This window comes from Sphaeramia orbicularis, chromosome 3, assembly GCF_902148855.1.
Source record: "Sphaeramia orbicularis chromosome 3, fSphaOr1.1, whole genome shotgun sequence".
NCBI classification, from domain to species: domain Eukaryota; kingdom Metazoa; phylum Chordata; class Actinopteri; order Kurtiformes; family Apogonidae; genus Sphaeramia; species Sphaeramia orbicularis.
This window is the reverse complement of record NC_043959.1, coordinates 33820680-33842983: the sequence shown is the minus strand read 5'-3', so window position 1 is coordinate 33842983 and position 22304 is coordinate 33820680. Positions and strand designations below refer to the sequence as shown.

Here is a 22304-nt window from a genome sequence, read left to right as displayed (position 1 = left end):
TAATAATAATATTAAAAGAAAAGGAATGCTGCTGGGCCACTTCTGCCAATGGCTACTGTATACTGAAGTCACTGATCTTATTATATTCAGTAAAATTATAAATAAACAAAAACCTGTGAACTATTAATTCAATTTTAATTCACTTGAACCAATAAATGACAATGGTACAGAGAAAGAATGAAAATCAGTGTTTATACTGAGAAACTTATTGTATGTATGAAGTATGAACCATACTAATACTAACATTATTAATAATACAAACACTACTACCACAACAACAATCCTTATAATATTACTACTACTAGTACTATTACTATGACTAGTACTACTACTACTACTACTACTACTACTACTACTACTAATAATAATAATAATAATAATAATAATAATAATAATTATTATTATTATTATTATTATTATTATTATTATTATTATTATTATTATTATTATTATTATTATTATTATATTAAAAGAAAAGGAATGCTGCTGGGCCACTTCTGCCAATGGCTACTGTATACTGAAGTCACAGATCTTATTATATTCAGTAAAATTATAAATAAACAAAAACCTGTGAACTATTAATTCAATTTTAATTCACTTGAACCAATAAATGGCAATGGTACAGAGAAAGAATGAAAATCAGTGTTTATAGTGGAAACTTATTTATATTTTGTAAGTGTAACCAAATGTTTTCATGCCTGCAGCAAAAAGCTGGGATGTAGATAAAATAAAAGTGAAAGGTGTAAAGAATATACAAGTTCAATAAGATTACATAATTATAGATAAAGATAGTGGAAATGTGTGGTGTGACGAAATCTGAGACTTTGGGTTGTAGGTGGTCAAGATGAAAAACACCATTCAGACTGTTATTTAGTGAAAAACAAAATCTGTTACAGTCCGGGGGTTCATCAGTGCCAGAGTCAATCTGCACTAAGTTCAGGTGTGAAGGTGCCATCAAAATAGAATAGAATTTAATGGCATCTTCACAGGTACATTTCAGAACAGGCACAGTGGAATTCTTGTGCATCTCCCTGAGTCAAGTTAAAAAGCAGTTTGAAAAAAGTAAAATATACAAACAGACATAAAAACAGGCAAAGGCAATACATTTTAAAGTACAATATTAAAATTTAAAGTACACACTAATAAGGTTAAAAGTGGACATGTACATTTAAAGTCCCAGATGGCAACTCACTGTGGTTGTGCATTGAAAACAGTTCAGAGTTGCCAATATTGCACATTGATGTGTTGAGATTACATTTTTAAATTGTTGTACATTACTATATTGAGATATAGAAAAAATGCCCATTGTAATGGAATATGATGTACAGGCATCATTCTGCTTGACAATGTGGCTTAACTGAATGTGTGTGATTCTGATTAAAGGGGGAATCAGACAACGACTATCACAGTGTTGAGCGGCTGTAAAGAGAACAAATAAACACAAATTACACCAGAAAAAGTGGTCTCCAAGTGATTGAAAAAAATGTATGAAAAAAAAAAAAAGTAAAGACTGTCCAAACTCATTTTTAGTGTGCCTGTCCCTGTGTGGTTCTATGGCTCTCCATCAGTTTCCTCTAAGTATGCTGTTGTCTGTCTCTCCAACAGTTCTCTCTCCTGTACAGCAGGGGGCAGTATTTCAGTACTCTGGTGTTTATTGGCCTTCATAAAAACAAAAGAAGCGTCTTCCTGCCTCTTGCCTGCTCAGATCCATCTGGTCTGGTCTCTCTGGTGTGCAGGAGTGAGGAGAGGAGTCTTGTCTGTTTGCAGACTTTAGTTGGTTCGGGTTTTACCACCTGTGTGGAAATAGGATTTCACAACATGGCGTTAAGTCTAACCATCAACTCAAGCAATCCTCCTTTAGGTAAGCTTGATTCTCTTCAGTCTGAGTGTGTGATAATAAAATGTTACTGTGAGGAGTCGTGAGATTGCATGTAGTGACAGCTGCTAAGCTAGTGGTTAGCCTACGTGTCATGTCGTCCTAACAAATTAAATACATCCAATTAGAAATATATAATTTTTATAGAGCCATTCTGCTTTAAAAGAAATTTGGTCCTTTATAAGAATAGAGTAATTGTTACAACTGATATCAAGATAATTGTTAAGTAAAGAGTACATTAGCTACAAAAGTTATTGCATGCGAAAATACCGGTTAAATAATAGATGAATGCCTTGTGATAAACGAAAAACGCAGCAGCGTGGCTTTTCGTGTAAATAATGTTAAGCAACTCTTGTAATATGACCTACATTTAAGTTGAAATAAGTATAGCAGTATGTCCATATATGTTCAAATGGGGCGTGAATGGGTTTCCAGCACCGGTGTGGGTCTTCAAGATGCTAAAGCTAACTAGCTAGCCTGTCGTCGTGGCACCGCACTGAACCACAACACATGGATTAAACGTTAAAGTTTCTAATATTTGCGGCAACAGCTTAACACATTACGAATGCAGGTTCAGATTTCTCTCTGGGTTTCACGTGTTCATTGCTCCATAAAATGTAAAAAGTGTTTTAGGAACTTGGAAATGACAGTCAGTAGATATCAAAGGGACATGCTCCTGGCTCTGTTGACATGCTGACATTAGCTAACCGGTTAGCTTAGCAAGGTGGTTTAGACACGCTACGTTGAGAAAAAGGATGCTTTAACGCATACAACGCGACGCATTCATTTAATATGTGATAGGGCACTGTTTCATGCCATTCATAAGATGGGTTTACACTTTCAATTACTCAGCATGTTAGTGCTTTTCACAATATAAGATAATCTGATGGCTAGCATTGACAGTTGCTGAACAACGCCACTGTGTGTTTGTTTTGAGTATAGCAGGCTGATGCAAGCATCTTGAAACGTGGAGGACTGGATGTGGGAGGTGTATTTTTACACAATGGTTTCTGTTTCTTTTTATTATAACTCATGTAACTACCTGGAAATGACACTGGACCAAATGACTTATTCAGTGGTTGGGGCAGAATTCCTAATCCACTTTTTCCACTACGATGAATGATTCAACCAAATATAAAACCATCTTTGCATGTTGTTTCTGTAACATTTTTGGGAAATGGCAAATTAGGAATAATAACATAATGGTGACCAAGATTCTCCAACAACTGTGGTAAAATTACAAACATAATATTAAGTCTGCAGATTTAATTATGTAACACTATCATTTGTTTTTGTAGTTGTATGTGTAAAACTTGTAAATGTAGTGTAAATGTACACCCAAGTCGTCTGTGGCTCTTCACAAGATTTTTTTTTTTTTAATATTTTCCTCCATTTTCCTTATTCCTACTAAGGGCTGAAGGGCAGAGTGTGTCTTATTACACCATTAATCAAGACTTTGTAGCAGGCTATTTTGTGATATTTGGCTTATATAAATAAAACTGACTGAAATTTATATTGACTATATATACTGTATATTGACTATATTTAATTTACTTACTGACTAAAGATATAAGGAGTCATACAATTCACATCTTTCTTAAGCCAGATATGTCATCCTAGTTACTATGTACAAATATTAGTTAAGTGATGTTACTAGAGTTTTATAATACCAAATAGCTTAATACTGGAAGAGGAAAACCTTTGGATGAGGTGAACACTTCTATGCATCTACAGAAACCACATCTGTCACTCAAAACTGTAGTGTAACTTGTTAAGGTGGTTCTTTTGCTTAAGCTCACTGAGGTGCATTCAGTAACAGGTTCAGCAGTAATTACATAACAGAGGTTTTCCCCTTTCTGTTCTGCAGGAGCGCTCCTGGCAGCAGAGCATGTGAAGGGGAGTGTGCAGCTGTCAGTAGAGGAAGGCAAAGACACCAAGCTTCATGTTTCAGAGTCAGTAATGCTGCTCTCATCCAAATTCTTTGAATCTAGGTCCATCAAGTGATCTTAAACATTTGACTCTGCATACATTGTAGTTCTCAACTTGCTCTTCTCTGTCATTCTTCAGTGCAATCCAGTTCAATGATGCCAACTCCATCAGTCGTTACTTGGCCCGAGTGGCTCCTGCTCTTGGTCTCTATGGAGTGAACATGATGGAGCAGACGGAGGTGTTTACTTCCTCAAGCTTATTTTGAGATACCTTGTAACGGTTTTGGCTTCTTTAGCCTCATTTGATTTGCTTTGGTATTTGCAGGTTGACCATTGGTTGGAGTTCAGTGCTCGTCGTCTTTGTGGTCAGTCTGGTTTGGCGGCAGCACTGGGTGACCTGGACAAGGCCCTTTCTTTGCGGACTTTCCTGGTTGGACATTCCCTCACTTTGGCTGACCTCTCTGTCTGGGCTGCCCTGAAAGGTTCGCCCTACCTGTATCAATAACTCATTCATCATATGTTTTTATAAGCCAAAATTAAACATTTAGCACTCATACATTTGTACAAACAAAAAGACTTTATTTAGATCACATCAAGAGCAGTTTGAATCTGTTATATTTGCTTTCTTCTTTTGCTGGCATTGCATTTCTTTATGTAAAGATGTGAAAATGCAGCACTACAGGTGTGTTTTTTTCCTCTGCAGGTCATGGAGAATGGACAAGTCAGAACAAATCCTTCTCCCATGTCAGTCGCTGGTTCCTCTTCTTGAGCTCACAGGTTCCCTTCACTGCTGTGGGCAACAAGTATGCCAGTAAAAAAGCTCCAGTAAACAAATCCAATGTGAGTTTCATGTCAGCAGCTCCCAGTTGGGTTTATTTCTCTTGAAATGTTTAAATGAATGTCAGTCTCCTTTGGCCATATTAGCACAGTAATAAATGTTTGTAGAGACTTGAAGGGAAAAATGTGACTTTCATTTTGAGTACCCTAATGACAAAAAGCATCCCTGTATGATCTTATAGCATACAGAAATTAACCCACCAAGTAAATAATTAATGTTTTGGATTGTCCTTTAATAAAGACTCATCATACTGACTCATACAGACTCATCGTACTCTGTGTTTCTGTTTGATAGTCTGAGGACAAGGAGAAGAAGCAGGATGTGGGGAAGTTTGTGGACTTGCCAGGAGCTGAGATGGGCAAGGTGGTGGTTCGGTTCCCTCCTGAGGCCAGTGGGTAAGGCATGAGTTCAGGAGAAGCTCAGATTACAGGCAATGTTTTGTCTTAAGCCTCATTTTATTTACATAAGCCTTTCTGTTTTGTTTTGTTTTTTTTTCTGTGGTTAGATACCTGCACATTGGCCATGCCAAGGCTGCTCTGCTCAACCAGCACTACCAGGTCACATTTAAAGGCAAGCTCATCATGCGCTTTGATGACACCAACCCTGAGAAGGAAAAGGAGGACTTTGAGAAGGTGAGACAATCCAGGTGTTTTGAAGAAATTCTGAACTTATTACTCTTTATCAGTAAAAGAAAACAAAACCGCATCAAACACTAGTTTAAAAAAAAAGATACTTTTGTCTCATTCTGATAAAATGCTAGTTTTAAATTGCATAATACAGCTTACAGCAAGAAAATAAATCAATGTACTGTCAGTTAAATTTATGCCTTTATGTAAATCTCTCATCTCAGGTGATTTTGGAAGATGTTGCCATGCTTCAAATCCATCCAGACCAGTTCACCTACACCAGTGACCATTTTCCCAAAATAATGCACTTTGCTGAGCAGCTCCTTGCAGAGGGCAAGGCTTATATTGACAACACACCTCCTGAGCAGATGAAACAGGAGAGAGAGCAGCGCACTGAGTCCAAATGCCGCAACAATAGTATGTGCACCAAGATAATGTCATTATCTCTAACAGCACAATCTATGGTATACAGTTCTCATACATCATGATGCATTAGTTTGTTTTCTTTCTTCATCCACATTCTTCTCTCTGCAGCTGTTGAACAGAACATGAAGATGTGGTCAGAGATGAAAGCGGGCACAGAGTACGGTCAGACCTGCTGCATGAGGGCAAAGATAGACATGAACTCCAACAATGGCTGCATGAGAGATCCCACCCTCTACCGCTGCAAGAATGCTCCCCACCCCCGCACTGGAAGCACCTACAAGTACTTAATTTTGACAACTAGAAGTTAAATTAATAGTGTCTTCCGACAAATACTTGACAGATTTTCTACACGTACTAATTGTGTAAATTGTCTCTCTTGTCCTGCAGGGTATACCCAACATATGACTTTGCCTGCCCCATTGTAGACAGTGTGGAGGGTGTAACCCATGCTCTTAGGACCACCGAGTACCATGATCGTGATGAGCAGTTCTACTGGATAATAGACGCTCTGCGCCTCAGGAAGCCTTACATCTGGGAGTACGCCCGACTCAACCTTAACAACACAGTACTGTCCAAGAGGAAGCTCACCTGGTTTGTTGACCAGGGATATGTAGACGGATGGTAAGTATGCTTTCATTTATTTTGTTGTTTGCAGCATACAGTGGCTTTATTGCCTCCTCCTCTCAGTATTTGCCTTTTTTGTTTTAACTTTTGACCACACCTTTGTCTTTTTATCATCCAACTTGTAGGGATGACCCCCGCTTCCCCACTGTCAGAGGAGTCCTGAGAAGAGGAATGACTGTGGATGGTCTGAAACAGTTCATTGCAGCTCAGGTATATGTGACAGCAAGTTGTTGTCAGATATTAGTATAGATGATCATCCACAAAATCTGACTGTTTTGTATCATGGAGCTATGCGCAATTCAAGGACTGTTTCCTTTTTTCTTTCCAGGGTGGCTCACGGTCAGTGGTGAACATGGAGTGGGACAAGATCTGGGCCTTTAATAAAAAGGTAGATGCATTTTCTACTTTGTTGTTGAAAATCGAAGTCTGAGTGTCAGAACCAAGCTGTATATATATTTTGGTGGTTAATAAAGAATACTTAAATTGGTCATAGAAAAGACCACTCTTTTTCATGCCAAATTACAGATAAGCGAAGAGCTTGAGGGGTAGAAGTGAGATTAAGTTATTAATCACACAAACAAAAGGCGTTTGTTTTGACACAAGCTGTGTAGAGGAAGTGGAAGTAAGATCAGGTTTATTTGGTGAATTTTATCCCCTACAGCTCTACATGGAACAGAACTGCAATTAATAAAGTGATGTAAAGTTAACAGGCCAGAGCCTGTCATTGACACTCAGGTTCAGTTACCCATGAGTCCACTGCTGGCATGGCTTTGATCTGCTTTGCAGTTATTTTTGTTTTCTTTTAACACGCTTGTTGCCACCTCGTTTCCTGCCTCATCACACCCTCCTTATCATCCCTCACTAACTCTGAAAATCTCCAAAAACCTGCTGCTTCTTCACACTCCCATCATTGAACTATTTCCACATCTTGTTTTCCCATCCTTCCACCCATATCTTTTTCATCTGCACGGACATCAGTGTTGCGTCCTCTGTGGTTTTCATTGCTGGCACTTGCTGCTTCATCCTCAATCAAGTTGAAGGAATGGCGCTAGTCATTAGAATGCACATGTAGTAAATGGCGTGGATAAAGGTTTATAAGTGGTTAGGTCCAGCATGCATTATCTGATTAAAGGGAAAGAACCAGGTCCTAGGCAAGGCTTTATTTAAAACCCATTTTATACTCAGAGCAGGCATGTCATACAATTTGACATGACAGGTGAACAAGTTACAGATAACAGCAAGCAACAGTAGTGTATAAGGTTAGCTGTGCCATCTGTTTTGCTAAGGGCTTCATATGCATGTTCAGCTTGTTCAGCTAACCCACTCCCCGTATCCTCTTCAGACAGTTTGATGCCCTTAGGGTGCCTTTAACATATCAGCAGTTGAAGTGTTTTAACAGCAGATGGACGTCACATTTGGTTCCACACATATACATATTTGTTGACTATATCTTTGGTAAAAACAAACTACAACTACAGTGCAGAAGACTACAGAAATGGACAAGACAGGGACATGTGATGTGTTCTTTTCTCATTCAGTGGTTTAAAGCCCACTGGTTTTTAAGCCTAGTTAAAGCCTGCCTTTTTAGAGTCAAATTGAAAAAGATAAGCCATGGCTAGAGTTGATAGACAAAAAAACAGGAAGATGTGACAGTCACGCAGGACGCAGCAGCCAGTGAAAGTTATGTCGACGGTCCATTCTGTGTAAATGTGTCTCTTCCTCTTTACTCTCTTCTTCCTCCCCCCCTGTATCTGACATTAAACAGCATCTCACTCTTCTGTTTCCAAGCTGCCAATTAGCTGTCTGAAGGTACTCCTCCACCTCCTCCTCATTTCCACCCACTCCTCCCCTGCTTTCATCATGGGCTACTTTGACCGTACAACCACCATCATTTTAACTGTTTCACCAGCCAAACCGATAATCCCAACAAAAAGGAACTTTTAATCATTCCACAGAAATGTCAGAATAGGGAATTTTGTGACAAAATCAGGGAAAACTTTAACCTCAGCTACTTGAATTGGCCCGATGTTAACTGAATTTTGGGTAATGAACAGTTTAAATAGAGTCACATGTCATTCAAAAGGAACATCAACTTCAATTCTTTCTCATGTATGAGATAGATGTAGCCAATCAGACAGTTGGTGAGATAGTTTGAAATCTCATTCTTAATGTTAAATGCTCTTTCCCTCTTGTGGATTCCCCCACTTGTCTCCCACTCCATGTCCTGACCATAGCAACATTTGCGAGTAGTTAAGATTTTTTCCTTTCATACTTAGAGGAGTGATATTTTGCATTTTAAAATGGAATTATGCATTTTACAACATTTCCCTGTGGTCTACATAAATTGTAAATTTATGCTTGGGTCTGAATTCTTCATTAATTCAACTCCGCAGGTTCATCTTCAACCCAATTTTTGAGTAATGACACCAGAAAGGTTGTTTTGAGCGCTGGCCCTTTAAATGCAAATGAGCCACTTCACACCCCATCCCCTCCAGGTTGTTGATTGTGCTTCTCTGTCCCGTTCAACCACTTGTGTTCATTAATATGCCCAACAACTGCAACAAGTGAACATTTTAGGTAATCATTTCGAAGTTTGGACATATTTACAGCATGGACTACAACTGCTGCTGCTGACAAACAGTTATGTCGTACTCGGAGAAATGTTTGTCGGAAGTCTTGACCTTATATGTGGAAATGTCATGACGTAACTAGTTATAGATGCAACAAATTAAGAGGAAATTGAAACGGGTTGTAGAAATCCACTCCATTTTTGCCAGAATGAATATAAAGATAGCTTTGCAGCACCTGGAGGGTTAAAATTCAAACTTATGGAACTATGAAGGTCCAAATACACAAATAAATGTGCCAAAGACTAATAAAAGTGGGTTTAGCAAAATATGACCCCTTTAAAATATTAGTGATCACTTTTATGTATTGGAATAAAACCTAAAAATGGGAGATATACTAATGGTGATGTTTTTAATCTACGTCCACATCATTCCTGAAATCAACCACATGTAGTCATGTGTTAGCATGCAGGCCAAGAGATCTACTCCTAATGCTTCTCATAGCTTTTTCTAAATCTTTTCCATTATGCATATGTATTTATTTTGTGCCACAAGAGTTGGTAATAAGGTGAATGTGTGATGTTAAGATTGACAAGAGAAAACTGATGAGTCTTCTGTGGTGGTGCATCTTATACCTGGTGAAATTTTCCAAAGCTTAACAACTGATCCTTTCTTATTATCATTAGAGATGTGCACTAATACTGTTTTGATCAGAGGTTGAATACTGAAAGTAAGTAGAATGTGAGGTCATAATGTTTATTAATATCTTCCTGATAGTTCTTCATACATAGCAAATCATTCAGGTTCAGGATGGCTGGTTATACAGTGAAGTGTGTGGTGGACTGAGTAAGAGCTTATGTCCCTGGGCTGCATACAGTCATGAATCATTCATCAAATCAGGTTTCATTTCTTCACTCCTGTCTCTCTTCTTGTGTGTCTGACTTCTTTTTTCCATTTACCTCCTTCTTTGAGACTTACTTTATTGAAGGTCGTTTTGGTTTTGAAGTACAACAGTTGTAAAGCTCATCATTTTTTGCCTTGTTCTTCCATTTTTCAAGCTTCTATACAGCGATATTATCGTGCTTTGGATTTACTGACCTGTTATGTCACATATCCTTTTTGTCTGTATTTTCTTGGGTGTGGTAGGTTATTGATCCAGTCGCCCCCAGGTACACAGCCCTGTCCAGCTCCTACGTGGTTCCTGTTTCCATCCCAGAAGCTGCAGAGGAGATGAAGGAAGTGGCAAAACACCCCAAGGTTAAAAATTGATTTATCCTACTCTGGATGTAATGTAATTTGTCCATTTGTTTCAAAACAAATATGCCATCTTTTGTAATTATCAAACAGGAATATACTTCTTAATTGTAAGTAAAGCACAGCATTCTCAATGCACAATGCCTTTTCCTGTATCTGTCCAGAACATGGAGGTTGGCATGAAGGAAGTTTGGTATGGGCCTCAAGTCATGATTGAAGGAGCTGATGCTGAGACTCTTTCTGAGGGAGAAGTGGTTACATTCATCAACTGGGGCAACATCATCATCACCAAGATTAACAAGTATGTATTATGATTGATTAGTTTAAGGAACACTCGTTGCTCCATCTATCTTTTGACATATTTTTTGGAGTTTGATGTCTTCTAGCTTGATGTCAAGAGAGAGTTAAATAACCTATTTGGACGCTCTGGTGACGCTTTTGTCTTGTCCCTTTTTGCCTGGATGTGTACACATTTGGTCTCTCTCCCTATTTTGTAATTTTTGTGCATCCATTGTGATGATCTGAGCTCTTGTGTTCACCCTCCCACCATTCTTATCTCGCAGAGGGGCTGATGGGAAGGTTGTATCCATGGAGGGTCGTCTGAACCTGGACAATAAGGACTACAAGAAAACGACAAAGATCACATGGCTGGCTGAAACAAACACTGCCCCCCTGCTGCCCACTATCTGTATCAACTTCCAGCCACTTATCTCCAAAGCCGTCATCACCAAAGACGACGACTTCAAGGAATACATTAATAAAAACAGCAAGGTCTGATCTCTATTGCGGCAGGATGTACATCTTGTGTGTCTGCCATTATTACACCATGTCCTGTGGTCATGTAATAACGTGTGTTGGGTCTTTCTGCCTCAGTTGGAGGAAAAGATGCTTGGAGATCCCTGCCTGAAGAATGTGAAGAAGGGTGACATCATTCAGCTGCAAAGGCGTGGCTTTTACATCTGTGACCAGCCATATGAGCCAGTCAGGTCAGGGGGGAAATGAACTATCAGAAATCACTGATTAATACTTCAGAGATCTGTCCAGTGCTGACACAATTTTCTGCTGTCTAAGTTGGCTGTCCGATTGTGTGTCTGTAGTCCCAACAGCTGTAAGGAGAGCCCCTGTGTCCTGATTTACATTCCTGATGGTCACACCAAGGAGATGCCAACTGCTGGATCTAAGGACAAGGATAAGGGCAAACCCCAGGCCCCCAACGGCAAAGTGAGTAGTTGAGAAAAATCCCCCTTAGTCAGATTTGAACTATTTACTTAAAGTGATGGTTACAGATGTGAAAGAAATTGACGCAGACTCATATTTTTCAGGGAAATGGGAACAAAGAGGAAGATGCAGTTAGCTCAGAGTTTAGGGTCTGTTTAGCAGCAATGGCCGCATCCTTGTATTATGAGGGTGAAATTCTGTATCCAGTAATGCAGAAGTCATCTTAACAGTCATTGAAATCAATTTAAAGACACCAGCCAAACCTCATTCTCTCATAGTATCAGTTTCAACAAAAGAGGAAGAAGTTGGTGTTGGCTCTTTTGGTATTTATTGAATTATGAAATTAATGTTACATTTACAAAGTTATAGTAACTTCACTCTTACATTGAAGTATGTTTTGTGGAAAAAAACAGTTTTGATCACACTGGTAGAATTCTCCAAAACATACCAACATGAAACGATTAATCAGTAATGCAAACTGTACAGCCTGGTCAGAATTTATTAAAGAACACCCAGATAATGTATTGAATATGTTGTGTTGTGTATGAGCTGTTGTGTCCTCATACTAAATATTACAGCCTCTTGAAGTAACAAGTTAAAGTTGTATCTGTTAATGTATTTTGATTTATTATGGGTAAAATACAAGTTCAGCTAAATCTTTTTTAACAGTATATTTAGTTTTTGGATGAAACCTGGTCGTAAATGAACTTGCTGACACATGCAGGAAGCTCTGTATTTGGTGCTCCTTTTTTCCACATCTCTCAACGTACTTCACCTCTCATTTGTAGCCTGCATCTGCAACAAAAGCCACCCCAAAATCTGCTCCAGCACCGGCTGCAGTTTCAGCATCAGGTTCTGCCAGTGATCTGTTCTCCGCCATTGTAGCTCAAGGTGATGCTGTTCGCCAGCTAAAGACGGCTAAGGCTCCTAAAGAGGAAGTGGACAAGGCAGTTCAGCAGCTACTGGCACTCAAGGTACAACTCAAAAAAAGCAATCAAATGTTAAAAGATGTATATAGATTATGTATTGTTGTGATTATTATTGTTCTCATTTGTCTATGTAGGCTCAGTTTAAGCAGGAGACAGGTATGGAGTACAAACCAGGCATGGCTCCTCCCACATCTAGCCCAGCCCCACCCGCCTCATCTGCAGACACCACCTCATGTCCATTCACTCGTGTTGCCCAGCAGGGAGAGCTGGTCAGGAAGCTGAAGGCAGAACAAGCCCCCAAGGTATGTTTTGTATATTCCTGATTTTGTGCACATCCTAGTTCATGTACAAAACCATTTGTCTGTTGATCACTGTGTTTGGAGTCGTCTGTCACGCAACTTCACTTCATGCGATTGTCCCAGAAATTCTCCCATTCGAATCATTTGTGCGTTCACTAATATTGTCTGGAGTGGTTAATCCAGTTGTCTTTCATGTCATTATATCTGTCCTGTGAATTCTCACAGCCAAAGTCTTTCTGCCGTCCATGTCCCTAATTATTTGTCCAGTCATTGCATCGTGTTCCACGTCATTGGCATGCCGATCAAATTTCCATTTTACTGCCTGAGAGTATAAGCTGATTTGTCACTGGTACCAGGACCAGATTGATGTAGCCGTCAAGCAGCTCCTCGCGCTGAAGGCGGAGTTTAAAAAGCTGACCGGTCAGGAGTACAAACCAGGCATGGCCCCACCTGCCCAAACCTCCTCTGCTACTCCATCTGCGACCCCCTCTTCATCCTCCTCCTCCTCCTCAGACATGTATGATCGCGTTGCACAGCAGGGGGAGATAGTGAGGAAACTGAAGTCTGAAAAAGCCCCCAAGGTATACAGATGCTCAGCTATGCTCAAAAGAGAGATGTTTGACAATTAAAGTTTAGGTGATTAAGAGTGATTGAAATGTATTTTAATATTACTATTTGCAAATGTGAATGTGGTACATGGGGGAAGTACAGTAACTCGACTACTTTACAAATAGCCTTTGCAGTACAAACAAACACATCTATGTTTAAAAGGTCATTACTATTTACAATTAGGATTGCACCAGCCGGCTATGTTATTGTTAGGAGGAACATTTTTGTTTAATTATCTTTTTTGTTCTTTAGTTGTTTTTTTTGCATCCCATGCTGCCTTGAAACAGACATGACGCTAGACATTTCCAATAGAGTGCTGTTTCTGTTTTCTTAAATGCTTATACAAATAGCTATGAACACATTTAAACTGTTTGTCCATGCCTCTCCAGGACCAGATTGATGCTGCAGTGAAACAGCTTCTCGCCTTCAAGGCTGAGTACAAACAGCTCACGGGTCAGGAATACAAGCCTGGCGCAGCTCCGGCTCCAAAAACCCCAGCCTCCACCCCAGCCCCAGTCCAGAACAGCCCCAGCCCTGCTCCTGCTGCCACTGACCTCTATGGGAAAGTCTCACAGCAGGGAGAAGTGGTCAGAAAACTCAAGGCTGAAAAGGCGCCCAAGGTAAGACTCTAATGTCTGTTCCACTGCCAGTATCTGCTCTTGCGTGTGACAGTATTTTCACCACAGGAAAGAAGCAACCACCGGTTACTATCAACTTTTCACTTTTTATCAAATTTTTATGTTGCCACTATTTTGATAAATTGACCACAGATTTGAAGTGTAAGCAACTATACTCATGCCTTGAAAAATTTTTATATAATGTTTCACTTTAGAAATTATGACTAAGTGATCGTGTCACTCATTGCTGCAGTTTTGCTGAAGGTGTTACAATAGTTTATGATGCATCACTATAATAACCAGCCACACAGGTCGGTGCTGTGCCGGCTGGGGAAATGCTGCATGCTAGTGGCTGAGCAGTGATGTGTTGAGTTAAGGCAAGTCAAGCTGATTTTCACAGTGGAAAAGTGGAATAATTGCCAGTAGATCTCCATCTGCGGCCAGTTGTTTGTTTGCCCTCTTAAGTTATACAATAACAAACTATTTTAGGCTGCTGCTAAAAAAAAAATAAAAAAACCTCCAAAACTTTATAATTTAATTGTTATACTTTTAAGAACGTTTATTTCTACCTTCTTTTTCTTTTTCTCTGGTGTGTTGCATATTGCTGCTGTATACTGTTAAATTTCACCATGGTGGGATCAATAAAGTCTTATCTTATCTTATCTGCTACTCAGCTTATTCAGGCTCCATTGGCTGGTTTTATGAAGTTTTTTTCTCTATTTATGAGCTGTACCTCACCTTTCTCTGTACCATGATCCTTTCTCCTGGTAAAATACTGTGGTTACTCCTCTCACAGTTCTTTAAAACTGACACAAACTCCTCTAGACCATGGAATTACTCCAGAAATAGAGGAATTACCAACAGTTTTGTTCCTTCTATGCTATAGATTATATCCAGCTGTAATAAAGTTAGAACAGAAGAACAGAGCATTGTTAGTACAGGTATGATATGTTGTCTAATAAAGATGCATTGGTGTGAAATGAGAGATGAGTGCATTGCAAGTAGCGTCAAGTTTCATCTTGTCTGGTTGTGAGTTTTCAGTCTTAACTCAGGTTTACAGACTCTGTAACTCATGGCTCTGTTTTTGTTTGGTTTAAATCAGGATCAGGTGGATGCTGCAGTGAAACAGTTGTTGGCTCTGAAGGCAGAGTACAAACAGCAAACTGGACAGGAGTATAAACCTGGACAAGCCCCAGCTAGTCCTGCACAGACCCAGCCCTCAACACAGTCTAGCTTGTCCCCAGAAGCCCAGGGGCTGTTCTCACAGGTCGCCCAACAAGGAGAGCTGGTGAGAAAGTTAAAGTCTGAAAAGGCCCCCAAGGTAAGAATTTCATCAAGGTTGAGTGGAATAGAGCCACTAAGAGATGAGAGATAATAAGATTCTGACGATGCCTGTTCCCGTTTTAGGATGAAGTGGATGCAGCTGTAAAGACTCTCCTGGACCTGAAGAATAAGTACAAGACACTCACGGGAGAGGAGTACAAACCAGTGGCTGCTGCTGGAGCCACTGGAGGGGAAAACAAGAACCGCAAGGAGAGGGAGAACAAGTCTGAGAAACAGGGAGGAGGAGGAGGAGGGAAGAAGGGTAAAGGAGACAAGCCTGGCCAGGGCAAGGAGGCCACAGGAGGAGCAGGAGGAGCTGGAGATGGTCAGGGACCCAAGAAACAAACACGGTGAGAGACTGGAAACAGATGAAAGGAGCAAGGGCAGCATAAAAGATGAAGATGATTATACATGATGGCTCTTTGGCTGGGAGTAGTGACTAATGCACTGTTTAAACCTGCCAGTTAATGTTGTGTATAAGAGGTGACTCCAATTGGTAAAAATGCGCTCAAGTTGTTTTAAAGCCTGTCTTCAAGATTTAAGTAAAATGATAATCCTTACTATAATATCAGCTGTCATTATTATGTCAGTGTTGAGAAACAAAATACACTTTTTGCATCTGAACCTGGCTTTTGTACTGTGAACTCTTCCTCACTGTGTGTAGAAGTGCAGATGATGTTTCACATGAAAGTAAAAACTTGTCATTTTATTTTGCTCACGGAGAATTTTTCTTCCTCATTCTGCATGTGTAGTAAATTCCTGCTGAACAACATGAACAATACAAAAAGCAGGCAGAGGAATTGATAACATACTATTACACTTGGTTTTCCTGAATTATGTATTGAATGGAAAGGCAAATTCACATTGTCTTAAGTAGTAATGAGTAGAAAGTCTTTGTAATAATCTCTTTATTGTCGCCGTAGGGAAATTCGGACCCTTGATTTTTACCCATCCTAATACACACACAGTATCTAGCATCAGCATTAGTGTGGGTTTATGCTCAGGGACCAACTCGCCAACTCCAGATCCTCAGCAGTACCCTGGTCGTGAGCACTTATAGGAGAATTAACTGACATGTACCTATTTTTTGATTTAAGTGCATTGAGTTAATTGAAGGAGATGCATATGTTGACATGGACATGGGAATTGTTACCACTTAACTTACTCTACACTTGCAACTGTATGTCAAGTAGTGGTTGGTTTTATAGAAACTCTACAGTGCTATAGAACTCATCAGACCAGTGTTTGGAACTGAACTGGTAAAGTGAACGAATACCAGAGCATTAAAGGAACACAAGGCAGATGTCGATGTGTGGCTTTGACTCTGAGGATGGATCATCTGTAGGCACAGCCCTGAGCTTCTGTAATTTAATGACTCCAGAGGCTTTATTAGATTCAGATTTGGTGAGTTAAAGTGGTTGGTGTGATTTGCATTTGTTTGACCAGTTTGCTTCCAGCCTTGTGTTTATTACCGGCTTTCCAACAGTGCTGCATTACTAATCATGTTTAGTCATGTCTAGATGTCAGATGAGATGCAAAAAGTACAATAAAATTTGGTTCTTCAGAGCATGTGTAAACATGAAATAATTGCACCAATAATAAGGATTATCTTTTTAGGCAGAAATCATAAAAGCACCTGTTCTCTCCACTGGTATTATTATTTCTGCTTTGACAAGTTGCATGATTTGTGAAAAGGCTGTGAATGGCTGTGTGTTCAGTTTGTTGCGTTAAAACACTGAGCATTGATCGATGCACTTGCACCTGATACGTCTACCTAAAGTTTATACCTTATCCACAGATATGTTGGTATTTTTCTCAAACAAGTCTTTTTTTTCTGTTTGGGCTTTTGACAATTCACAGAACTTTAGGTCACTGAAATCAAGTGTTTGGAAAACTCTTTCCAAACACTTGACTACTGCTCTGTGGATGAGGAAGCTGTTTTTAAGCTTGAATGCTTCAGTTTTGTTTTTGCATTTTGATGTGGACATGAGTATTTATTTTTAGTAGTTCTTTTTAATGAAGTTCTCGTCTTAATTCTTGACACTGTTGTTTATTGTAATCTTTAACTGCATCACAAATAAGCTGTTGTCTTTTCATAGTTATCATAGCAGTTAAAAATAAGAAAAAAATCACTTCTACAGGAATTTACTGAAATAGATGTAGACTTTTTTTTTTTTTTTTTTTTGTTAATGATTTTTTTTCACCTTGATGTTTGTATCATCTTAACTGAATCTGTCTCTTGAAAGGTTGGGCCTGGAGGCGAGGAAAGAGGAGAATCTGGCTGACTGGTATTCTCAAGTGAGTTATATAAGCACAAATACACTAAATAGTTTTCTTTTTCCAAATAAACCACGATAAATATTTAAAAACAGGATGTCTAGAATTGTTTGGCAACTTTCCTTTTCCTCTTTTAATCTGATCTTCTCGTGCAGGTCATCACTAAAGCAGAGATGATCGAGTACTATGACGTTAGCGGCTGCTATGTGCTGCGGCCATGGTCTTTTGCCATCTGGGAAGCAATTAAAGATTTCTTCGACCGGGAGATCAAGAAACTAGGAGTGGAGAACTGCTACTTCCCCATGTTTGTCTCTCAGGCTGCACTGGAGAAGGAAAAGACGCACATCGCAGATTTTGCTCCAGAGGTACACAGGACCTGACTTAATTCCTGCTTCTTATATTTGAAATAAAATAAATGAAGGCTTTATTATGATATGCAGTGCAACATTATGACTGAACGTTGTCACTTATTCAGTGTTGGTGGTATTTTGTTCTCGTCAGGTTGCCTGGGTCACCCGGTCAGGAAAGACTGAGCTGGCAGAACCCATCGCAGTCAGACCCACCAGTGAGACAGGTCTGGCCCACAGCTGCAGTGTTTATTAACTGACATACATGTGCTTAACATCAGAGTCTTACTCGTTTTAAAACATTTATCTTTGCAAGGTTTTGCTGTTTTTTTTTTTTTTTTTTTTTTTTGACCTCAAATTCTGGCTTTGGTTGCTACAGTGATGTACCCAGCCTATGCTAAATGGGTCCAGTCCCACAGAGATCTGCCAATCAAACTCAACCAGTGGTGTAACGTTGTGGTCAGTGTCCTTTATGTGTTTACATCTAAAAATGCTATTTATATCATTTCCACTTTTTACTGTTACTCTAAAAAAGATGATGCGGTTGATCTAAATAGAGTATGTCAGCTAATTTTTGGGTTTTTATCTACTTCTGCCAATTGTTAGTCTTTCAAATCAATGTTTAATCATAAAATCACAGTTCACCACAAATTCAGACGCACAGTAGAAAGTGATACAAATCTTGCTGAAGGACTTTACCTCACTCTGTGCTCTTTCTTATCCAGAGATGGGAGTTCAAGCACCCCCAGCCCTTCCTGAGGACAAGAGAGTTCCTGTGGCAGGAGGGTCACACCGCCTTCGCCACTAAAGAGGAAGCAGCTGAAGAGGTAATGAATCTAACAGTGTTGCTTCAATATAACATATCTTCATTTTTATCCTTTTACCCATTATCAGAGCCAGTATTTGAATATGTCCTTGCACTTACGTCTTTGAACTGTTGTTATTGTAGGTATTGCAGATTCTGGATCTTTATGCCAGGGTGTATGAGGAGCTGATGGCGATCCCTGTGGTGAAGGGAAGGAAAACTGAGAAGGAGAAGTTTGCAGGAGGAGATTACACAACCACTGTGGAGGCATTTATCTCTGCCAGCGGCCGAGCCATCCAGGTACCGCAGCCAAACACTTTATTTTGTTCTGGGTCCTTTCGTTCACTCAAAAACACACACACACTGATTTGGGATAATTATAACAAAGTAAAGTTTATAGTTTATGTATATAGTTTTTTATAGAAGGACTTCACAAAGTGCTTTACAATAAAATCAGAAGTAAAAATTGATTATTTTTTTACCGAACCATGTAAATGTTAACAACAAAAGAGGAATTCATCTTACCTTTTCTGTTTGTTCTTGACATCTTAGGGTGCCACATCCCACCACCTTGGCCAGAACTTCTCCAGGATGTTTGAGATCGTATTTGAGGATCCAAAGAATCCAGGCGAGAAGCAGCTGGCCTTCCAGAACTCTTGGGGAATCACAACCAGAACCATTGGTGTCCTCACAATGGTCCACGGAGACAACATGGGGCTTGTCCTGCCACCCAGGGTTGCCTGCCTACAGGTACAGTACAGACACGCTGACTCTGACGAAGAAATGAAAATGAAGTATTAATACAATGTTAGACAACAATAAAGATGACTCCAGATGCCTAAACCAGATGAGCTCAGGGATATGCATTTGTAGAAAAGTCAACAAGAATACCGTCTCTCAGTAAAAGACTTTACATTTCCAGAATAAAAAACACCTACAGCAGCTTTAACTTTGTGTATTTACAAAAATAGATAATTAAGGAGTCTGTTCTGATAATAACTGGCTATCTTTTCTTAGATAACATCTCTTAGTATGCGAAAAATGTGTGCAAATATTGTATGTATAGCTGAACTTTCTCTTCCTCCTGCAGGTTGTCATCATCCCATGTGGGTTGACGGCTGCTCTGCCTGAGCAGGACAAGGAGGCATTGTTGGCTCAGTGCACTAAGTACTTGAAGAGACTGCAGGAAGCTGGAGTCCGAGTGAAGAGTGACCTCAGGGACAACTACTCCCCAGGGTGGAAGTTCAACCACTGGGAGCTAAAGGTCAGGGTTCACCTAATTTTAGTGCATTTACTAAAGATAATCAAAGCTGATGTAGTTATCGATGCCCCTCTTGTGTGATTTTTCTCTCTGTGTGTCTGTCTGTCTCTTCCCAGGGAGTTCCGATCCGTCTAGAGGTTGGTCCTAAGGACATGCAGCAGCGTCAGTGTGTTGCAGTGAGGAGGGACTCTGGTGAGAAGGTGACGATTCCAGACGCTGAGGTGGAGAAGAGGCTGACCGCCATGTTGGAGGACATCCAGAACAGCCTGTTCACAAAGTAAGACACAATTCACACTTCGGTGTTAACCATATGAGGGTAGATGTTAGAAATATCCATGCCGTGATAAGTTGAGGGCTCAAAGGGGCTCGGACTCAGAATGGAATCTCATACAGTGAACATAAAAAAGACAAACATTTTTTACAATCTGTTTTACTCAGAGCTTCAAATGACCTGAAGACTCACATGGTGGCTGTGGACACAATGGAACAGTTCCAGAAAGAGTTGGATCAAGGCAAGGTGAGTAAAGGAAAGCTCAGCACAAAATATGTTATACTCTGCACCCACACGGGGGAGCAGTTTATAATACTTCATACTCTTGTTTCGTAGATTGTCCAAATCCCGTTTTGTGGAGGAATCGAGTGTGAGGACTGGATCAAGAAAACCACTGCCAAGTATGTCCAATACGTTACAGCATGGTTTGTTAAACTGCATGGGAAGATGAAGTTGACAGAGACAGTGCCATGTTTCAGTGCAATGTTGTTTCCGTCAAGTGGTTTGAAGCAAATAGAGTAGGCTGCAGAGTAGGCTGAGGTAGAAGCTGTGAACTGAAACCATATGTGTTTTTTCACGGATGAGAGTGAGGAATAATTGGGTCCACATCTTTCCACACATACCTGCTGCCAGTACCTGTTCATGTTTTTACACCAGTGGTAATTTATGGGAAGATGCAAAAGAGTTGATCAGTCTTTGATTAAAAGATGGAAACACTTGTTATGCATATACAGAGGATGTACAGTTTGCTATGTGAAGTACTGAGTTTCTTCTTCTTACATAAACATTAAAATGCTCACAATTATCTGTGATTGCTTTGATTTCATCAACTAAAGGTTTTCTGTCATCTTTGTCATCATCAGGGACCAGGACCTGGAGCCTGGAGCTCCATCCATGGGAGCTAAGAGCCTCTGCATCCCCTTCTCACCCCTGAAGACCCTGCAGCCTGGTCAGAAGTGTGTCTGCGGTAAAGAGCCTGCCCAGTACTACACCCTGTTTGGGCGAAGTTATTAAGGACCTGCTCTGCTGGAGCATGACCATGAAAAGGGCTTCGCTACTGTGTCTCATGTACTTCTGTTTTATCTCATCTCTTGTGAGTGTTGGGGTAGCTAGGATATGGCCGTGATAGAACAGTGTCATTTAACAGACAACATGCTACTTGAGTTTTTTATTGGGTTTTTTAACCTGTGATATGTTATTATTAAAACACCCAAATAAAAGAAGTACAGAGAGGATGGACACAATGGAAAAAGGTTTCTTTGGATGATTTCTGTTCTGTTAAAAACTTTTTTTTTCTCCTTTTTTTTCAAATAACCCCCAGTGTAATGATTATGTAACACCATGTTTTGGTTAGAGTTTATGGATTGAGTAGATTCAGGAATTTTTCAATATTGGAAATAAAACCTACTAAATTGTATTTAACAATGTTTCCTGGTAAACGTACTGTCTGGGGAAAAATACTTGGAGTCTGTATTTAGTCCCATCTCTCACAGCCATACTGTCTCAGGAACTCTGCAAGCACTCAGGCTGGTAGTTGGTGTGTTCTTCTCACAGCTTAATCAGCCATTACTCTGTCGGTAAATCTGGTTTTGTGGCTCATGGTTCACAGTTCAAATTCCTCAGACTCACCAGAGCCTATTGACGTAATGCTGTGATGAACTGTATAAGCTTAATAACCAGTTATGTAGCCTTCTGTCATCTCTTTCCCATGAAAAAAACTCTAAACTTGTCAATAAAATACTTTACATTGAAAACTGTTGAAATGTCTGTTATTAGTAACTAATTTACACTCATCAGTAATTACAACTAATAATGCTTTTATTTTGGTTATAAATTTTAGTTTAGGAAAATAAATTCAATATAATCTCGTACATTCTGCTGATGTATCTTAGATTTATTAATCTTACTTACATTTCAAGCTCTTTGATATTACATAATGTGGAGGCTTGGCAAAGTAATAGAGAAAAACTTCCTGCATTTTCAAAATAAAATATTTTAATATTTAGGTGTAAATGGTACAAATGTCCCATTGAATTTGTGTTATCGGTACTTCCAAGCTGTACAAGCTCATACAGTAAATATGCTTTTAACCTTCTACATTTATTTGAAATGTTTACTACTACTCAACAATACTATGTCAGATGTTAAATTAGCAGGTCAAACCATAAAAGAGTGTTCAGTGTTAGCACAGAGAAAACTATTAAAATCC

General features: G+C 39.5%; 1 protein-coding gene across 3 annotated transcripts; it reads left to right on the top strand.

Moving 5' to 3' along the window:
* The first annotated feature begins 1689 nt into the window (after window positions 1–1689).
* Window positions 1690–21854, top strand: eprs1 (glutamyl-prolyl-tRNA synthetase 1). Of its 3 annotated transcripts, XM_030122873.1 has the most exons (36): window positions 1690–1861; window positions 3744–3828; window positions 3944–4043; window positions 4130–4286; window positions 4508–4644; window positions 4937–5037; window positions 5148–5274; window positions 5493–5685; window positions 5803–5974; window positions 6082–6315; window positions 6444–6528; window positions 6647–6706; window positions 8107–8127; window positions 10032–10142; window positions 10304–10440; window positions 10703–10910; window positions 11013–11125; window positions 11237–11360; window positions 12146–12331; window positions 12421–12588; window positions 12942–13166; window positions 13584–13814; window positions 14914–15132; window positions 15219–15484; window positions 17381–17432; window positions 17567–17776; window positions 17913–17985; window positions 18138–18217; window positions 18484–18585; window positions 18708–18863; window positions 19116–19313; window positions 19654–19827; window positions 19941–20101; window positions 20263–20341; window positions 20432–20496; window positions 20959–21854. In XM_030122873.1, the coding sequence occupies exons 1-36, from the start codon at window positions 1819–1821 to the stop codon at window positions 21107–21109; spliced, it is 5004 nt and encodes a 1667-aa protein (XP_029978733.1). In that variant the 5' UTR covers window positions 1690–1818; the 3' UTR covers window positions 21110–21854. The 3 variants fall into 3 exon arrangements, with proteins under 3 accessions (XP_029978733.1, XP_029978741.1, XP_029978748.1); XM_030122881.1 differs by lacking the exon at window positions 8107–8127 and having other exon boundaries at window positions 1691–1861; XM_030122888.1 differs by lacking the exon at window positions 12942–13166 and having other exon boundaries at window positions 1691–1861.
* The last annotated feature ends 450 nt before the right edge of the window (window positions 21855–22304 follow it).

Bases quoted from the DNA above. Each gene is read 5' to 3' on its own strand.
- eprs1 (XM_030122873.1), top strand. From the start codon at position 1,819: ATGGCGTTAAGTCTAACCATCAACTCAAGCAATCCTCCTTTAG. The intron at 10,911-11,012 runs GTCTGATCTCTA...TTTCTGCCTCAG, and splicing joins ACATTAATAAAAACAGCAAG to TTGGAGGAAAAGATGCTTGG. The intron at 17,777-17,912 runs GTACACAGGACC...TGTTCTCGTCAG, and splicing joins TCGCAGATTTTGCTCCAGAG to GTTGCCTGGGTCACCCGGTC.